The sequence below is a fragment of the Eleutherodactylus coqui genome, chromosome 4, assembly GCF_035609145.1.
Source record: "Eleutherodactylus coqui strain aEleCoq1 chromosome 4, aEleCoq1.hap1, whole genome shotgun sequence".
Lineage (NCBI taxonomy): Eukaryota > Metazoa > Chordata > Amphibia > Anura > Eleutherodactylidae > Eleutherodactylus > Eleutherodactylus coqui.
The window spans coordinates 51289138-51310081 of record NC_089840.1 but is presented as its reverse complement, the minus strand read 5'-3'; the positions used below and the strand labels follow the sequence as shown (position 1 = coordinate 51310081).

At 46.6% G+C, this 20944-nt stretch overlaps 1 protein-coding gene across 3 annotated transcripts in view; it reads right to left on the bottom strand.

Moving 5' to 3' along the window:
• Positions 1-382: 382 nt before the first annotated feature.
• The window catches only part of BCL9 (BCL9 transcription coactivator), a 57417-nt gene continuing 36855 nt past the window's right edge, over positions 383-20944 (bottom strand). For 2 of the 3 annotated variants that reach the window (XM_066599402.1, XM_066599401.1), the window contains 3 exons: positions 17956-20194; positions 5793-6050; positions 384-2786 (listed from right to left, as the gene is read on the bottom strand). In XM_066599402.1, coding sequence (XP_066455499.1) covers positions 1720-2786; positions 5793-6050; positions 17956-20194 — 3564 coding nt within the window. In that variant the 3' untranslated portion in view covers positions 384-1719. Of the gene's footprint in view, positions 2787-5792; positions 6051-17955; positions 20195-20944 lie in introns of all 3 variants that reach the window. The other variant, XM_066599403.1, reaches the window with a different exon arrangement.

Below are 20944 nucleotides of genomic sequence, written 5' to 3'. Positions count from 1 at the left end.
TACTGTCCCTTTAAGACTGTAATTTCCATCCAACTATTGCAAAACTACAACTCCAAAAATTCACAACCGCTACACAGGAAATAGTTGGAGTTGCAGTTCTGCATCAACTGGAGAGCAGCAGATCGGAGACCACTGCTTTGGTGAATGTCAAATACAATTCAGCAACTGACCACAAGGGGGCAACTGGAAGCAAAAACAGGCGACAAACATGATTTTGAAAGGAAGAGACTTTTGAAAAAATACAGATATTACACCCGACCTCCACCATTGTAACACACTAGTAGAAATGTTTCTGACCCCCCTCCCCCCCCCCCCCTCTGAAAATCTCAAAACCTTTACATAAAGATAGCAAAAATAAATTTTATTCCTTTCATTTCTGTAACAAACACTCCGCTCGGTTTTTTTGTAAGAAATATATTTTATTTTTCCGACACCACAGCCCTGGCAAGTGGTTTTGTACCAAATTTAATGGAGATTACACAGAATGTTTAACGCTGGGGTAAGAGGGACAAGAGGAAGAGTGAAAAAATAACCGTCACAAAATGGAGAGAGAAAAAAATATATAATATATTTATATATATATATAAATCCCACAACTGGTTTCCACTCCCACATCATGAATTACTCGGGACTGCTCGGAGACAGGATGACTGGAGATAACTGCATATGGTCTCACTGTCCATGTATGTAACAGCATAAAGTCTGGCTTCTTGAGAAAAGCATGGAGGGGGAAAACAAAAAAAAGCGCCAACACAAAAGGAGAGAGGGGGGAAAAAAAGCAAAAAAAAAAAAAAAATGTAATCTTAGAGTTTTTAGCCTCCCTCCCAAAAAGTTAGAAACTTTACACTGTGCAGAAAAAAGGATAAGAAAAAAAAAACATTAAGCAACATAGAATGAGATCCAGAGAAAGCAAAAAAAAAAAAAAAAAAAAGGGGTAAAAATGATCGTTGTATTTGCTCTCCATAATTTTAAAATTTTCTTAATTTTTTTTTTACATTTTTTTAACTTTTTTTTTCTAAGATTTTATAAAGAAAGGAGATCGCCTAACTGGACTTAATAGTCATTTTTGTGCTTTTTTCTTTTCTTTAATAATACTCTTTCTGTATGAGGTCTTAGTTTGGTTTACTATACACTGGAGTTAAAAAGAGGAAAAAAAAAAACAAAAAAACAAAAAAGTAACAAGAATTTGACGACGGATTATCCGCCAAAAAAGTAAACAGCATTGAATCAATTCAATCTCCTCACACACAAAGACTATAGCCTCTGCTAAAATCCCTTTTACAATATTGTACAGTACACAAAAAAATATATATAAAGATAAACCAGGTGTCTTTAAGAAGCCAATCCAAACGACGTAAACATACAGGATGGTGCAACTCATGACAAATGGCAAATTCTCAAAAACAGCTACAGATTTTTTTTTTTTGATTTTTTTTTAATCCCCCAAAAGCAGGTGCCATCATGGGATACCCAAGTCCACAAAAATATTTTTTTAAAAATAAATCTTAAAAAACAAAAAAACAAAAAAAAAAACACCTTGGATAAATGAAAGCAATGCTCAGACAGTTTCATACATTCTTGAGTTTCCTCCAAATTGACAATTTGGGTCTTTTTTTTTTTTTCACCTATTGCATGGCCAAATGTGACTCCTTATATGTTAAGATTCCTCAAGAGATAATCTCACGTCTACAGTTTGTAATATGTTCATTTTGTAGCAGCTTAAAACATCATGTTCCCTGCGTTGCCAGGTCCTTGGCTGAAACCACCCATCCCAACATCAGCAGGCATTCCTCGGGGTCGCATCTGTGGGGGAATCATGAGGTTTTGTTGAGGTCCCATCATCCCCTGCATGGACATCAACATATTAGGAGAGCCCACAGGACCTGGGTGACTATAGAGAACTCCGGGCATTCGTTCCTTCCCCGGTATCATTCCCACCCCTCCCGGATTTCCCATCATAGTTAGTTGGCCAGGCATTCCGGATTGTGCTGGTGACATCATGCGATGATGAGGTCCAATCATGCCTTGCTGCATAAAACCTGGAGGCCTCATAGAATTGTGGCCAGGCATATCCACTGGGCCAGGTCCTCCCATGCCAGCCATAGGAAGACCCATTCGTGGGTTCGGTTCTCCCATCATACCAGGCAAATGTGAAAAACCAGGTCCTTGCTGAGGCTTTCTACCGGGAACTTCCCCACGAGGGAAATACTGCAGTGTTTGACTGGGTTTCTCGGATGGAATAATCCTTGACAGGTCAAACTCGGGGATTCCAGATGCCCCTGGTCTAATGACTTCCTGTAGGTCCGGGTCAGTGAAAACTGAAGGCATATTATTTCCCATAACAAAGGAATCCGGCCCCCCTGGACAACCCGACTTACAAAGTGCTGGGTCTGCATTTGGGGGCAGGTTGCCTGGGCGACTTAAAGGTCCGTCTCCTGGAAAGCCCATTCCAGGCTGAAAGTTTCCCTGCCCCCCATTAGGGCCATTGTGGGGAAAGGGGACTTGTGGAGGTGACTGAACAGGTGGAAATCCTTGGGCGAAAGCCATGCGTCCCTGAGGCACCATGGGGGAATCTTGAGCACTGTGAGCCATCATGGCATTGTGTGGCATCATTCCTGCACCCATAGGGCCTCCATGAGGTGGTACATTGGGTGGCATGGCATTTGGTGAGGGCATCTGACCACCATGGGAAAGAGGCTGTGTCATACCCATTGGGCTTAGCGTTGGCATGGAAACACCGTGAGGACCGGGCATCTTTGAAGGATTTTGGGGATTCATGCCCATACCTAAAAACAAACAAAAAAACATCAGTGGAAATTGGGGGTTAAATCATTCACATTCAATGACTGGAAATATAATAAAAAAACTGTTGGTTATTAGGTGCAGAATACTTCCAAACATGTTGCCCAAGTGATTTCTCGTGACAAGCAGACCTTTATCTCTTATCTGTTTGTATGATCCCAACTTATTTGGCCTGGATGTTTTAAGTAAGCAGGAGACGGCACTAAGGAGCAGTTACACTGCAGCAAACCACAGGCGGAGCTCCGCTGTTTGCAGCCGGCACCCAACTCATCATACTTGTCAATTAAACGAGTCATGGTGCCAGCTGCAATCAGCGGAGCTCCGCCTGTGTTTTGCGATGGTAAATGCAGTGTGTAATAGCAGCCCAAGGTGGCTGCACCCAACAGCATAGGAACCCACTAAGACTAGTGGACTTATACCATTTGATCAAAATGTAACCAATGTAGTGGGCGAGGTCTTACTAGTACCGGCTTCTGTTGCTGGGTGAAGGGCTGCAGAACCCTTCTGAGGCGGTATGCCCGCTGATTTTTTTTTTCTTTGTTATTTCAAAAAGATCTTCAGCCCTTTGCCTATTTTGTAATGCTGATTCACATGAACAATAGGCACTGTGACATGTAGCCTTCTTATCTACTGCTCAAAAGCACTCGAAGGGGGGGAAAAAAAAAAAGTTGCAGAGCGAGAGAGATGAGGGGGGTCATGCAGTTTTTCAGCAAAAATTGCTCACTGTGTGGGCAGCCACGTTGTCATGATGGAAGAACCAGTCACCCGTTTGCCCACACAGTGCCAAGCGGTAAGCAATTTGTGATCCTCGGCTCACCCTCCATATCCATCCAATCTCCGTGCGACTGTTTTTATGAGTGCTCTGAGCCGAAGAAAAGGAAACCGTTTCACAGCTGCAGGTTGTCCGTATGAATCAGCCATCACAAAATAGGCAAAAAAAAAAGCCCAGAATTAAACAACCCCGTCCACCCCCAACACTGAAGCCTAAAGCAACCTTCCCCAACAAGGTCGGCAGGCAGATTGTCTCAGAAGGGTTCAGTAGACACTTGACAAGCACAGGTTTCTGTTGCCATGTCCCTTCGGTCGGAAAAGGATTCACCGCCTACCCCCCTTCCATATAATACGTAGATGTGCGCTCCATGCTATGCTCTACTTTTTGGGTATACATGTAGATAACACAGGATGCCCTCGACAATCTCCCATAAAAGTCAATGGGTCCACTCTTGCCCATTATGTCTATAGTCCACGAGGCTGCTGTAAATCATCTCCAAATGCTGTTAAAGGAGATGTCTGAGAAATGGAGGGGGGAGGGGGAAGGGGGGGGGGGAGAGAAAGAGTTCAAAATAGTAAGATAACCCAGTGAACTCCGTAGTATAAATAGATAACCAAACACATTGCTATTTCTAGCTCCTCGGTTTGTCTAGAGGACAATCTTGGAGGAATGAAAATGGTTGCAAAACACAGAGCCCCTCCTGCTAGGATGGCTAGCGCCAGGACAGAGAGCCGAGCACCTATTTAAAGCTCTTTGCTCCTCGGCCTGTCCGTAATGATTCCCTGCATTAGTAACCCATGTGACCGAGGACAAATAATAGTATGTATTCTAAGATCTCAGCAGTATCGGCCTCCCAGCACCTCTGGTGATCACAGGGTCTCCTCAGTGCTCTCTGCCTCTTCACATGTCCGCTACATCTCTGTACTCCTCCAGCTCAGACAGCAGAGAGCCCTTCCCAGCAGCGATAACCATACATACTGTTTGTCCTCTGTCACAGGGGTGACTAGTACAGGCAATCATTACTGATGGGGAGAGGAACGAGGAGAGCGTCCAGGGACATCACCTTATTTTCTGTACTAATTAAAACTAGAGAAATATATTTCATTTTTCTAATTTCGAATATTTTATTCTGCCGCCTACACATAATTATGCGTGCGGCCATCTTTCCTGAGCTGCATTTACCAGCATTTAGAGATGTACTTTACAGCAGCTTCATAGGCCGCTCACACAGTGGACGGGAACTGACTCATTGGCTTGTATGGGAGACTGTTCTAGACATTGCTCTATGACCGGGGCAGGGGTCATTTCTGCAGTTGGGGGTTGGCAAGTCACAGCTCAAGGCCCTTTTACACGCAACGATCACTCAAAATTCATTCAAAATGAGCGATAATCATTACATGTAAACGCGGGTATCCTGCAGTTTTTGTTTGCGTGATGCTTTTAAGGTTAACTTAAGAGATAAAGCAAACACATTTATCTTGCAATAGACCGCACACTGTTCTCCCCACGGCATGTTTACACTAGCCACGAGGAGAACAAAGAAATGTGCTGGCAGCTGTTTGCACAGCTGGGTGTGTGTTTAAACACACACCGGGCTCTGCAAACAGCTACTGAAGGTCCTTTATCATCTTCATTTGCATGTAAAAGTGTTAATGGCCATTAACACTATGCAAAGAGATCACTACGTATAAAAGGACCTTTATACCTATTGTAATTGGTGGATCCTGTTTTATTAATGGTGTTCCCTTTCATGGTATGTCTGCTTACGATAATGAAAGGACTGCTGAGAAGCGCTCTACACAACAGGAAATAAGACTAATTGCGTTTAAGGGGTCAGTGGGAATATGACAGGATTTTAGGAATTTTTTTTAAATCTAAAGATGACAAAACTTAAAATACGTTTACCATTAAAAAAAAACTGATTTACATAAATAGGTTATTGACGACCCATTGCCTTTAAAAAGGGAATATAGGTTTAAAGAAAAAGCATCAATATTAAAGCCTCTCCTGTGTGTGTCAAAAAAGCGTGAAAGGATTCCGATTGGCTGCTCGAAGTAACCTCAACTGCCACAGTACAGGGATGAAGGGTCTGTTATGGGGAAACCAGATCTAGGTTACCACCCCATACAAAAGACATTTAAAACAAGGACAATCGTCATCACTCAATTCTCCCGCCTGCCCTCCAGGCAGGAGATTCCCGCTGCCGCCACCGACTTACCTGACATGTTATTCATCGGAGGCATATTGGGTGAGCGGGCAGGTGGGGAATCGTCATCTGAACTGGCCACCGTTTTGATGGCGTCGTGGTACAGAGGCGTAGAGCTGGGCATGGCGAACTTGGACATCCTAGACATCATAATGGAGAGCGGGTTTTGGGACAGGGTGGGCTCAGGTGCCATTGTGTAGCTAGTGCTGGAGGGAAGACTTCCAGGATGATTTATCGGACCAGACTGGCTGACAGGTGGAGCGGGTCCTCCTGCGAGGAGAACGGAGAACAATGAGTAGATGTTCCTAACAGAAGCAAACCTCTCTAATAATCCGGTGACCGCAGTGACATAAATGGGCGTAATGTCATTTTCAGACCCCTGGAACCTACAGGCTATTTGGTTAAAGGAGTTGTGCCAAGTTAAACAGTTATCCCATATACCAAGGGCAGGGAATAACTTTATGATAGGTGGGAGGGTGTAGAGAGAAGTCCCTTCTCCGACTATGAAGTCAGTGAGCAGCGATGCGCCTGAGCGACCTCTGCTCCGATCAGTGGGATTCCCAGAGGGTGGACCCCCCCCCCCCCCTTCCCCATCATAAACTTTCCCCCGATCCTGTGGATAACTAACTCGGCACAGCCCCTTTAATATGCACTAAATGAGCCAGAGATTGGTCAGAAAATCCAGATTATGAAATGGCTCAGAAAGGATCAGGGAACCTTATTTCTCACCCCAAGTGGCAGTCCCAGTGGGGGATATACTATAAACATATATGGTGGGAACATCCCTTTATCAAAGTATAATTATACACTGCAGTAGAAGTAATGCATTGACATGTCCAACACATATTTAAACACCACACTGATTTCGGAACCTGATTATATGGAGATGAGAAGCGTTACAAAAGGCACCCCTCATCTCTTCCCGCAGGAGCAGTCTGTGGCTGATCACCTTTACAAGTTTGTTCCTTCTCCTTTGCAACCATTCATTGACATGTAGCACTGATTCTGGCTACTACAGACCCTCATAAAAACACCCCTCAGCCGCCGCAGACACTATTAGCTTCACTTCTCTACTACTCATCATGGTTTACTTTAGTGACATCCAGAGCTGCATGCAAAAATCATACTAGTTATTATCAGGAATCAGAAGCGGATGGAGACACTAAGAACAGCGCCAACAGGCTGCGCTCTGCTGCCGTACAAGGAGGGGCATCTGACCCGTGCGTCTTTACTCACACAATGTACAGGACCATCACTATTAGGGCAGACAGCAACTGCAAAGAACAGTTTTCACATTGAATAAGTTGACATATCAGCACCGCCAGCATGTTATATGGACAGCCTGATATTTCCTAGACTCTTCATTAACCCCCTACACCATGCGGTGTACACGTACGTCCCAGTCGCCAAAGGTGTAAGTGCAGGCCGCCATACCGCACTTGTGCTTTGTGGGCCGTGCCCTGTGTAACTGGCAGCCAGACACCCGCAAGCCGAAGAGGAACAGATACGATCCCGGTCATTTTACCCTGCTGCTGTCAATGCAGACCACGGCATCTAAGGTCTTTGGAGAGGCAGGGCTCTTCCTCCTTCACTCCATTGGAAACGTGCGCGACGAAAAGTGCTATGGTAACCTGTGGCCAAATCATGGCCTCCAGGTCTGCCATGCACGGGGGCCTCTTAGGCCTTGCCAAAATCAGTTTAATAGGCCTGTCAGTGAGAGAACAGTCACAGACAATACACCTCTACTACATACATTGGTGCTGTGTATTATGTAAGCTATTAGACAATCACACCTAATGTTATAGGATAGTTCTTAGGTGTAAGCCCCCCCCCCCCCCCCAATACAAAAACCCTCACAAAATTTGTATTAAACCATTCATAAAGTCCTACTATAAAATGATGCTATTTATTCTATATGGTGAACGCTGTAAACAGAAGGAATACAAAGAAATGCCAGAATTGCTGTTTTTGACCATCCCGCCTCAAAATAAAATACATACCGTATATACTCAAGTATAAGCCGACCCAAGTATAAGCCGAGGCACCAAGTTTTACCCCCAAAAAACGGGAAAGCTTGTTTACTCGAGTATAAGCCTAGGGTGGGTTTATACTCGAGTGAGGTCTGTGCACCATTTAATGGGGCCGCTGCTGCCGGCGGTCCCATTGAAAGCAATGGGCGGCGTGCAGTGATTTTTCGAGGAAGGGCTTTTATTTAAAGCCCTTCCCTGAAAATCATCCCAAACATGTTAAAAAAAAAAAAAATTTGAAATTCTCACCCTACCGCCCGTCGGGGCTCAGGCACTTCCAGCAGTAAAGTTCTTTCAGCAGCAGGGATTTAAAATCCCCGTCTGTTGAAAGGGCTGTATCCACTTGGCTGACAGCTGAGCGCTGTCTGCGATTGGTCACAGCACTCAGCCAATCACAGGCAGCACTGGGTCATTCATTGAATTCAATGAATGACCCAGCGCTGCCTGTGAAATGGTGCATGGACCCTCACTCGAATATAAGCCGAGGGGGGGGGGGGGGCTTTTTCAGCATAAAAAAGGTGCTGAAAACATTGGCTTGTACTCGAGTATATACGGTAGCAATTACGTGCATCCCAAAATCACACTTAAAAAATGTCAACTCTTCCCGCAAAAACAAGCTCGATAGATGGAAAAATAAAAAAGTCATGGCTCTCCGTAAGCAAAATTTTCTTGCACCGCCAAATTCAACCTAAAATGCTTTTATTCTGTAAGCTGCAAAGTATTAAAAAACCCTATATATACACTGTAAGAGATAGCGCCATAATTGCTCTGAACCACAATTCGTTGTATCTTTATACTGCACAGAAAAAGACATAAAAAGAAAAAAAAAAAAAAAAGTCACAGACATTTTGTACTCAACTCCTTCCCCCCCCCCCCCCCAAAATAAAAAGCAAACCAAGTTGCCTGCACCCAACAATGATCTCCTAGTGAAAAGTCAAGAGGAAAAAAAACACCCCAACCGTCTGCTCCTCTCATGGCGGCTTCCAAGAGGCATCTTCCAGCAGGATAATGCTCGGCCACACACACAAGGGGGGCACAGGAGTCTCCACAACGTTGTCACACTTCTGTGGTTGCCCGGTTGCCAGATTTATAACACGTATGGGACCATCTGGGACACCAACTTCAACCCCCCCCCCTCCCCCCCCCGTATCACATCTGGTATCCAAGCTAGGGAGCTAGGGGTGGTACAACAGAGTACTAAAGCCTCCATGCCCGCCTGCATCACATCTTGTATCCAAGCTAGAGATGGTACAACAGGGTACTAGAGCCTCCATGCCTGCCCATATCACATCTTGTATCCAAGCTAGAGGCAGTACAACAGGGTACTAGAGCCTCCATGCCACCCGTATCATCTTGTATCCAAGCTAGAGGTGGTACAACAGGGTCCTAGAGCCTCCTTTTAAGTGGTCAGTTTTCCCCAATAAATTCCCCTTCTGCTCCGATATGTAATCACTTATTTATACCAACGTTACAATCACACAGAAAGTTTAATTTGTTTCCGGCAACTTCTTCCAGGGGAGGGATGGTTTGACGATGTGTATTCTGCCCTTAGGTGTAAACATGTACCGTGAGAGAACAATCAGCGCTCAGCGGATCTTTCATGCATACCGAAAAATCATCCTGGTCTCCCGCTGCATCGGCCCGTGTGAACAGGCTGCCATTCCTAGATGAACGACTGCCTGTTTACTGGCAGAACCATCTTGGGCCGCTCCGCCTCCAGTCACTGGTGCTTTCATCCCCGGTACGGATGTCTGCCACTTTAGTGCCCGACAGTTATCCCGTGAAAAAGGGCCTTAAAGAGCCTCACCTACTTCAAGCACTGTAAGCTAAGCCTATGGGCTAAAAGTAGGTGAAGCGCCGAGTCTGGGGATGTAGGGGTTCTACTTACCTCCCCCGTAGTTAGTGCTTGAAGTCGCCACTCAATACTAGCAGTGCCGATACCGGAGGAACGACGGAAAAGGCAAGTATAACATCCCTGGACGCAGCTCAGCTAATAGTGCTTAAGGCAGGTTAGAGGGTCTTACAGTGCTGTGGGTCCCAGAGTCGGGTCAAATATCAGGCGTATCAACTTTACCGGGATCTCAGAGGCTCGGCGGGTAAGACACGGCACCGAAAAACTATTTCGGCAAAATCTGTATGATAAATATTTCCCCGCTCCGCCGCCGATCCACACAGGAGTTTATATCCACATGGGGGACCTTCTAGTGAAAATCGTATGCTCTGATGTCTGCATTATTGGAAAAATCGTTTCTCATTTTAATGACCTATTCTTGAATGGTCTCATCTCCAAAATTGGGTCACTTGTGGGTTTCTACCGTTCTTACCACCTCGGGACTCAAGTGCAGCATGGCGTCCGAAAATCATTCCAACCAAATATTCACTCCAAGAGCCAAATACCCATCCCTGTCAGAGTCCGTGTGCCCAGCAGTTTAATGCCTCTAAGGAGATTACATGGTAAATTTACAGCGCTTGGTCTTGGGCTCTAATCCCAGCTAATAGCAGAAGTACAGCGCGGGGTTAAAACCTCTGCTCCCGCAATCAAGCAAGCGCAGCTCCTCAGCTGTCCGACATAACTGCTTCTCCGGGACCTTGGCTAACTGCTTCTGCCTTCTCCTTTCCAGGCTATACACTGCCCAATGAGTGCTACGCACTAAAGACTAAAAGTGGAAGAGTTTCTTCCACTACGTGATCCGGCGATCACGTGGCCATCAGGTGCCCCCTTGTTACAGTAGAGCTGCAGGGTCCTAGTAGACCCCGATCAGCTCTGCCAGTAACGGTCACTGTAAATGGGCTCCTATGGACGCCGCAGCTACAGTGTAATAATGTCAATTAAAAAAAAAAAAAGAAGTAAACACAAAAAGTGAATGACCCTTCGATTTATATTACAGAACAAAAATATATACATTAAAAAGAAAAAAAATGACCCACTGGTGACACCAAGCAAAACAGTCGCCGTATGTGCTTTGTAGACCAAAAATATACCAGTTGTAGATCCAAACGTCCGAAACAATTATATACCAATTTTAAAAATAAACTATAAATTTCAAAAATTTGTTTTTTTTTAGCATTTACCCCCCAATAAAACTGAAAATGCCATCTGATTACAAAAGGATTTTAGCAAAAAGCCCCAAGTTGTCAGGATCTAAAGGAGGCGGTGGGGGGAGGGGGGGGGGAGGAGGAGGAGACTAAAAATAATTTTGGCAGCTGAACTTCAAAAAAATAAATAAAAAAATATATCTATAAATAAAAAAAAATGTATCTATCTATAATTAGTTAGTAAAAGGGGGTTAAGTAAGGGATCTTCCCATCTCGGCTTTTCATGGGCAACATGGGAAGACCCAGACCTCCATTTTTGCGCCACTTTTTTTAACAGTTGGTTGCTTCAGCCTGTGATGTCTCCATAGCTCCCATTCACATCAATGAAGGCTACGGAAACAGAGCGGGGCTGCAACGCTCGGCTGTCTTCGGAGTTACCAGCCGGACGGTAATTCTAACAGTTTCCCATCTCAGCTACGAAAATCTGAGCTGGAAATACCCCATTAAGTCCACATATGGCATATTGGTATTATTGTATCTTGACGTCACCGGAAGCTAGGGGTGTGACAGGGCTTGGATGTAGGAACTAATGGGTCAATGTTTTAAGGTTCTAGCAGTGACCCGATTGGGTCAATGCTGTAAGGTCCTAGCAGTGTGGATTGCTTTTTGCCCTGCAGGCTTAGGCTGAGGGTTATTTTCCGTGTTAGGCCACCTGTCCACGGCTGTTGCGGAATATAGCCGACGATATTCTGCCGTGGGGGAGGGGGATGGGACGGCACTGTCAGTTTTCTGCGGTGCGCCTATCTGACAGATAGGCTCACTGCAGAGAATAGCGATTTTGATCCCATGAGCAGAGAATCACTATGATTCCCCGCTCGTGGATGCTGCAGCTGCGCTTTTCATAGCACCGCTATGTAAAGTGTTCACCCGCCGACCGGATTAGCACCGCGAGTAACGCAATGAACAATCGCCCGTTGACAGGTAGCCCTAGGCGTACATGAGTAGCTGTAAATGCTGGCATGTTACCGCTGTTACATGGCAGCATTGACATGCAATAATGTAAGGCTAACAAGGAAACTAACCCTCAGCCTAAGCTCCATTGCATCTGGAGCCTCCGCCCCACTGCGTCCCGGCAGCCGACCGCTCTGTGCTGCGCGACCGCCGCTCCCCCGCTCACAGCTCCCAGCTCTTCACCCATGAGAAAGGGGGGGCTCACAGCGTTTTACCCTCCCTGCTGCCAAGTCCACCCTGTGCTTAATCAATGAGGGGTGGTTCCTCTTTCCTGGGCACCGACAGGGAAGCCCCTTGCTGCTACGGTGACCGATATATGCCTTCAGAATAAATCCTTAGTGGGCTTCCAGGACCTGCAGCCCAACCAACTCTGCAGCAAAATCACTTGCAGGGGGCTTCAACCTGTCAATCTTGCCTCCACCAGGACTTCCTAGTGGCATCAAGATACAATTATACCTGGCACATTTACATTCATAGGAGAAATTGGGCAGCCAGTTGTAGAAGAGGGGGCTTTTTCTCCTATTGCCACTGGTGAAAATGTTAAAAAAAAAATTAAAAAATAAGAAAAGGTGCTAAACCTGGTAATTTTACATTTTCGCGGTCCAAAACATACTAAACCACCTGTGGGGTCAAAATGCTCACTGCACCCCCCTGAAATGGTGCTTGGAAAAAGTCCTAATAGAAAGGAGGCCACAAAATCCACGTGGTGCTCCTTCATTTCCGAGTCCTGTGGTTAAAGGGAACCAGTCACGTCCCCACAGCACCATAAACTGGCAAAGGAGCCAAGGGAGGCATTACCCATCCGCTCTCCGGTTCCAGCGGTGCCCGCCCGCTCCTATAGAGCACGATCACAGCACCGCGAGGAGTCGGGTTTTCAGGTATGCACGGAACTTTTGGCGGCGGGCACCGCCGAAATCAGGGAGCAGGTAAGTATAAATACCTCACTCTGCTCCCTGTCACGTCCGCCAACAGCTCCATAACTTAGTTTATGGTGCTATGGGGACGTAAGAGATTCCCTAAAGTTGCACACTAGAACCACGTGGGATAGTTCTACAAACTGCAGATACATTTGGAGATTTTTTGTCTGGCTCAGGAAAAAAAAAAAATAGGTTCAAAATTGAAAATATGCAAGAAAAAAATATAAATGTTTTAACCAGTTCTTCACCATGTGGGAGGGGGGGGGGGGATGCTGATTTAGAAGCCTTGTAATCAATGTCTCTAAAGAATTACAGAAATGACAAAAGGCGGCAATAAAAAAAAGTGGACATATAGGAAGTTAGTTTACCAAGTGATGTGTGGTACGATTGTCACATCTTGAAAAATAAACTTTCCCAAAATTCTCTACATTTAGGATTTCTTAAACACACACTGACCAAAAAAACTTACCACCAATAAAGTACAAAACGGGGGGGGGGGGGGGGGGGAGGAGAAAAAAATCTGAACCACCTGAATAAGTAAAAAATACTCTAAAGTTACTACCACAAAGTGACATGTTAAAACTGAAGATCAAGACGGTCAGAACTCCAAGGGGTTAAAAATTGTTGTCTCGTGAGTACTATAAGAGCATTGCTGTTTTCTTTCAAAAACAGCTCCACACCTGTCCATGGGTTGTGTCTGGTATTGCAGCTCTACTCCACTGAACAGAATGGAGCTGAATGGCAAAGTCACAAATCAGCCAAGTTTTTTCTAATACTGGACAATCCCTCTAAGTGTTCCCTATTGTCATACTTCAGCTGTCAGTCAAGGGCCAATGGAAGGGGTGAAGGAATGCTCAACAAAGAAAGGGCCAGTCACCAAAACGCCGCTGACAGATCTCCTTTAACACTCTCTGCCAGCAAGCATCTCCTATATCTTTGCAGAGAGGCACGTCAGTAGCCAAGGACTTACAGCCATTTGAAGTAAGGACATCTCTCGAATCTCAGACTGTTCTGTAGATAGAGCTTCGATTTTGGTCTGGTTTCAAAGCCAAGAATCTGGTCTTTAAAACAAGACTAGAACAGAGTTGTGGCCACAATGCAGCCCGGGAGGCTGAAGTGGGAGCTATATAAACCTGCAAACCTCACTGCGATTGTATTTCTACAACCTGTATCTTAGGCTACAACACAGATAATGCCTTGATTTTGGCCTTGTTGTAAAGAGACAAAAAAAATCAACGCACTATCTGCAATACAGTCTGAGATAGAGCAAGCCGAAATTGATAACACAAAAACGGATTTTAAGTTTTAGGGACAAATGTGTTAGCGCACATGTAATGGCACACTATCAGCTACCTCCTGCGGTTTCACAACAATTTCCGGGCTGAGCCTGCAAGCACAGGTGCAGCCCAGCAATTATCGGGAAACCGCTAGCACTCGTGTAATAGCAGCCTTAACTTCTCGCTACACGAAGGTGAACAAAGCTGTCAACTTGTCAAGACAACCACGATCATCAGGTTGTCAGATTTTCAGGAGAATATAATGAAAATTTTCAACTTAAAAGGTTTTTTCTAGGGAAGTTACTATTCATGACCTACCCTCAGCATAGGCCGCACTAACACAAAACAGAGTAAGTCAGCACTTCCCAAATATAGATCTACAGGTGCACATTAAGCCGTGGCTGCGACTAAACAGTACAAGCAGAAACACATGGCAACAGCACTCAAATACAGAACTGCAGTGCACATGCTAGCCACATTACAAATGTAAGGTTCGTAGTATAGAATCGCCTTAACTGGACCATATAAATTGCTATCCTTCTTTCTTTGGTTTTGTGCGCCTGCTGCCACTGCCGCGAATGACACGGTGGTCTGAGCGGAAGCCGCTGCTCTGACCCCGCTGTAGTGGCCGGCGCAGCCCTTACCGAAATTAATGGGAGCTGCACCTGCAATCACAAGCGCGTTACTACGCCAAGCCGCAGCTTCTGCTCCGACCGCCGTGTATTTGGGTTGCTGTCAGCAGGCGCACAATCAGCTGGGTTATCGAGCAGCAGACTCCGGCCGACCAACCATTAACGACATATCCTAAGGAGAGGTTGTCAATAGTATTTTCTATGGAAAACTCCATTAAACCAGGTTTGTGGCCATTCCAGTTGTGGTGATTTTATAAGGTCTAGACTGACCCGATGCTACGCCAACATAAAAGGTTTGGAAAAATGGTTGCAAATCTTTTAAGAACCGTCAAGCCGAGGATCGGGCGTGGACTGTCTGCCAACCACATTTTGGGGACATGGCAACAGAATTAGTCTAGATTACATCACATAGTATATGTTACTGCGCGCCCCCAGTAATTACCGCAGGATACACGGAATAATCCTGTATCCCTGGTATACTCTACAGATTGGATCTACCGCAAAGAAAATACCAGAGCCAAACTTAACTCTTCGCCTAGGCTTAACCCCTTAGTGACAAAACCATTTTTTCCCACTCCCCCTTAAAAAAAAAGAAACATTGTAACTCCTTTATTTATCCATCAATGAAGCTGTATGAGGGCTTGTTTTTTGTGGTACGACTTGTATTTTTTGATGCTACTATGGCTTGATAGGCATTCTGCTACGAGAGCCCTGGTGCCATGACACTCGCACTGTTCCCTGCGATATCACGGGGGGCCGCACGGGACCCCCAAACATTGTTCAGGGGATTTAAATCCTGCTGTGAGAATTGACAGCGGCATTTAAAGGGTTAACAGCTCTGATGAGCCGCTGGGTGTCACCTGTCAGAAACAGCCGGCTCTGGTGTTGTATGGAGGGAAATCACCCTCCATACAACACCAGAGCTGGCTGTTTCACTCTGCGATCTCCCTCCATACACGTCCTGTAGCTACAGGACGTAAAAACACTATAGGTGGGTCACGAAGGGGTTAACATAGGAACTTTGACCTGGCCTGACAAATTGTATGATTTTACGGCGGTGGTGAGGATGTCACAAATCTAACGGCACCAAAAGTCAGGCAGAGGCGGCAAAGTGTGGGGCAAGAAGCAGCCTGTAGGCTTGTTTACATTAGATGCGTCACGCAGCCACGGACCCACGTGGTCTATATGAACTCTTCTCTTTAGGAGGTACTGTGCATCGAACTGTTTGCGGTACATCTTTAGCCAGCAAGAAGTTATTAATATGTACAGATGTAACTCAGGACTCGTGTGAAGATTGTGCGGCATCGGAGGTGTCAAGCTTAATATAATAAGGCCTTCAGGCTTCTTCTTGCCCCGCACTTTGACCCCTCTGCGTGACTTTTGTTGGACGTTTTTGGGGGTCATTAGATTTGTGACATCCTCACTGCCGCCGTAAAAACATACAATTTGAGTTGCAAACATTGAGTGACCCGTTCGGCAGGTCAGAGTTTCCATGTTAGTCTACTGGCGCTGCTGTGCCTTCGCCAACAGCGCTGCGAGGGGGAGTCAATCGCTGCTAAGAGCCAATCATATCCAGTGCTTACCAGTCTGTCTTCCGCCATGTCCCCAAAACATGGAAGACCGGGCCGCGGACGGCAAACAGTTCAAGCCCAATCCTCGGCTCGACAGTTCTTAAAACAGTTACAAACATTTTCCCAGTTGATCTAGTGTCCGCACTGCCGGTCCATGAAGAGGTTAATATTCCATTAGACTTGCGGTAGAATACACGCCTACAGGCCACGGGTTATTGCTGTGGGATGGAGGCACCAAGTCCTCCACATTCAGGAATGAACGGCATTTACCAGCGGTGGATTTGTTGCACTGCGGCACAGCAGATCCTGGTCGCTGCCAAACTAGTGCCACCGCCTGCTGTACCTGATCCAGAGAGAGGGGGCGCCAACCACAGACGTATCTGGGAAGTCTTATCGCGTCGAGAACACAACACCCCGCTGCTCCTGCGGCAGCTCCACATTGTGCAAACACGCAGCCAATAACTACACCATAAACCCGTACGATATATTACTGTTATCCCCCATCTGCGGGGATCTGAAGAACCACATGGTGATCACATGACCTCAGCAGCTCTGAAATGATGACCCCCCCCCTGCTTCCGATTACACATGATCCCGCTTAGAGGTGCTGACTGGCTGAGAGTGATCATGTGACACCACAGAATCAGGAGGCGATTCCCTGTCACTCCCTCATTTGGCTCTCACTAGTATAAGCAACGCCGCCCCACACAAACACAGTCAGTGACCGGCTCTCATTACCGGGATTTTCCACTAGGGGTCACCATCACGGTCTGATCAGCATTGGATGCTGTTTTACACAATCGCCACGTTCCCCTGCTGTACTCTGCTTAAATATTAGCAGCTTGCAGTTTCTAAGTGTCCGGGAGGTAAGATGGACGTCCCCCTGGAGGACCAGATGAGGTTGCCATGGCAACCGCGGCCTCCGGTCACGCAGCAATCAATGATAATTATCAGAGGGAGGAAAAAATTACCTGCTAACCAGCATAAACAGTAACGCTCCCGGATGCAGGAGGACACCAATGCATGCAGCACCCGCTCTACTCCGCTATGTGCGCTAGTATTGTATTCATTCTACTGACAAGCAATGCGGTCCTTAGAAATTCAAAGAGTACAGATCTCAGCAAAAATCCAATATGGGATGCAACTCAGGAAATATGTACACAGTCCAGCAGCAGAATAGTGAGTGCAGCTCTGAAGCATAATACAAGATGCAACTCAGGATATATGTACACAGTGAGTCCAGCAGAACATGAGTGCAGCTCTGGAGTAGAATACATTACAGATCTTTAGTTACATCCTGTATGTACACAGCAGCGGAATAGTGAGTGCAGCTCTGGAGTACAATACAGGATGTAACTCATGATCTGTAATGTATGTACACAGGAGAATAGGGAGTGCAAATCTGGAGTATAATATGTAACTCAGGATCAGTAATGCATGTACACAGGGTTCAACCTCTTTGAAAAGTAAAACTAAAACCAGCTGCATTATGGGTATTCCACAGCACACCAACAATCAAAACTGATCCCTTTGCAATCAGAAAAAAAAGTAAGGACGCCAATTAGAATACAGCAGACCCAGGATGATCCTCCTCTATACATCAGCGCTTGTGTGACCTGCAGACTTTAGGAGGCTCCAACTCCCATTATAGCCCAACAGCACTTCTATAAGCAGCTAGCTGACGCAATGAAGAGAGAAACTCACCGGATTCCATATTCCCCATCATGGCTGGTGATGTAATGCCTAGTGGTGGCTTGTGCTGGTTTGGGGGGATTCCTGGACTTTGCATTGGAGGCTTAGGAGAAGACGTCCAACCTGGGGAAGGTACAGGTAAGGACGGAGACTTCAGGTGGACAGGGGAAGCGGCAGCAGACCCCATGACCGGCGGGGACTTAATGGAAGCAGCAGCTGCAGCCGTTGGTCCTGTCAACATCCCGGCTAACTGAGACGGCGTTTGGGGGGATTTAAGATTACCGGAGGGGGAGCCCAGCATTGGAGATTGGACCTGGCGCATGGTTGGGGACTTTAAAGGATTCACACCAGGGGAGTTTACTTGACTGCCAGAAACATTATCCAAAGGCTTCCGGCCCAGGCCGCGCTGACTGGGGGGTGCAACGTTGAGGTTGCCTGGGTTATTGTTTGGATTGAGAGGTAGAGGTGGCATGTGGCTGAGCCGGCTGTTAGTCCTTTGATCAGGCCCCATCTGTTCTCTAGGGTTCCTCAATACTCCTCCCGGAGCCTGGGACATATTGAGATAAGGCCTGGAGCCCATGCCGTAATCCTGCTGCGAGTGCTCAAACGCGGCAGGATGCATTTTTTGCTGGTTAGGAAGCATCTCCGTACTCCCCGGCCTCATCTTTATCATCTCGTCGGGACCCATGACGTCTCTCAACTTTTGAGGCATTAACTGCTGGTTAGAATTCATGTTGACGTTCAGGTTCATGTCAACCTTCATGTTCATATTGCCGGGGCCCATGCCGAACTCCACCTCTCTGTTTGGGCCCATGTTAGGAGGCATTCCCTTATGGAACTCCATCCGCGACGGGCTCAGTGCTGCATCTCCAGGCATACGAGGGAACAAGCCACTCCCTGGCTCCATATTCCTTTGAGGTGGCATGCCCCGGTTAATTTCCATAACCGGTCGAATGCCCTCCATGCCAATGCCGGGGGGCATACCAAGCTGTTTTTCCGTAACATGCTGATGAAAAATCTCTTCCGGCAAGCCTTGGGGGTTAGGAAATCTCTCGCCTCGCCCCGGGCCGCTAAATATGTTCTGTCCGGGAGGGAAATTACGTCCATCAGGAATTTTTGGCACCTCATCGGGCCAATTTACGCCAGGAAGCCCGGGCCTGGATGCAGGATTCGGAACATTAGGTCCTTCCATATCTGGGTTCATTATGCCAACAAATCCAGGCAATCGCTGCATTTGGCTTCCAGGCACATTTGGATGAGGAGGCATAACTTTTGGGGGCATGGGATGCGGCATGCCCATACCATCCGGAAAAGGCTCAGGGCCACCAGGACCCCAATTTTCCCCAGGGTTCATTTGATACGGGGGTGGAGGACCTCTGACCATTCCCCTAGGTCCGTGCTGGTGTACCATCATATCCTGTAAAGACCTCTGCTGCACTACAGCCTGCTCCTGCTTACGTCTCTTTTCCTCATAGAACTCCTGCTGTAGTTTTAACCAAGCCACCTGCTCCGGGGTCATATGGTCCAGGTGATCTTGGCCAGGTTGAGGATTCATAGGTGGGGGAACCATATCCTCTGGTGAAAAAGGCATGTCCCTATGTCCTTGGGGCCCAAACGGCATACCTCCATCAGGATGGGGCCCGGGGCCTTTGCCTAAATTTTGTGATTGAGCCATCATTGCCTGTATAGGGCCTTCAAGTTTTTTCTGAGGATTGTCCAGCATTCCAGAGTTTTGTTGAGGTCCCCCACTTTGGCCTGTAATGTCTTTTATGGCAAACTCTTTCTCATCTGGGAAAAGCATACGCTGAATGTCTCTAAGGGTTTGTAAAGATCTCTCTCGATGCTCCAACTGCTCTTGAGAAAGTCCGTCTGGATTGTCTCCTAATGATGTTGGATCCCCGCTGGGTACCTGCTGCGAGGAGCTTTTGGATTCTGCCTTGGTGTCTACAGGAGGGGCAACGCTGCCTTGAGACATGGGACTGGCAGCTTGATTGTTGGGCGTTGAGCTCTGCCCACATCCTTCAGTCTGTAGTACATTGGGGTTGGCGGGGCTGCTGGCTGCAATTTTGCTCTCCACAACCCCGCTGTCTTGCCCAATCGGACAATGAGAAGCCGCAGGCTTGGAAGGCAGGGCCGGACCAGGCGGATTGGATTGCACTTTGGCCGCTTGAGAATGGTTCTGCTCCTGGGGGGTAGGCGCTCGTGGGTTTGCTTTAGGTTCATTGCGAATGTTTGTAGAGATTTGAGTATTCTGTAATTATAAAACAAACAAACAAAAACATAAATAACCAGCAGCATTCATGATTTTAATACATTTAATAATTGGGGGACAAATAGTATGAACTTAGGCCCCCTATATACGGATGTGACGGAATATCGCTGGAGATATTCCGCCACGAAGCAGGGGGGAGAAATGACCGTTCTCTGCAGTAAGCCTATCTGGCAGATAGGCTCACCACGGAGAATCGCAGCATGCCGCGATTTGAACCCCACGAGCAGGGAGAATCGCTAGGATTCTCAGCTTGTGGACATCAGGCTGCGCTTTACATAGTTAAGTCTATGGAAAGCGTTCACTGCGTTACCCGCGGTCAGATTATCTCCATGTGTAACGCAGTGACATATCGCCTGTAAACAGGAGGCCTTAATCAATGGCAATGTTTCTTCTATTTTTGTATGGGGTTGGAAGCTTTTTTCTGTCAAAAGGCTTCAAATCCCTCTAGACATTGGGAGCCGAATGGTAAAATTATGGCTACTAATAGCTACGACCCGCTATAAAACATTCACATTTGTATACAAGAGCTACTGCAGTTTAAAGCATGGCGATGGGCCAAAAAAAAAAAAAAAAACAGATAAGAGCAGCCAGAACTTCTGACGAGTACCATCGGAATGGTATTAGAGGTTTTCCAGGACTAAGATACTGATGACGTATCCTCAGGATATCAGATCGGTGGGACCCCTGCCAATCAGCTGTCTGAAGTGGACACTGCATACCAGGCACTGC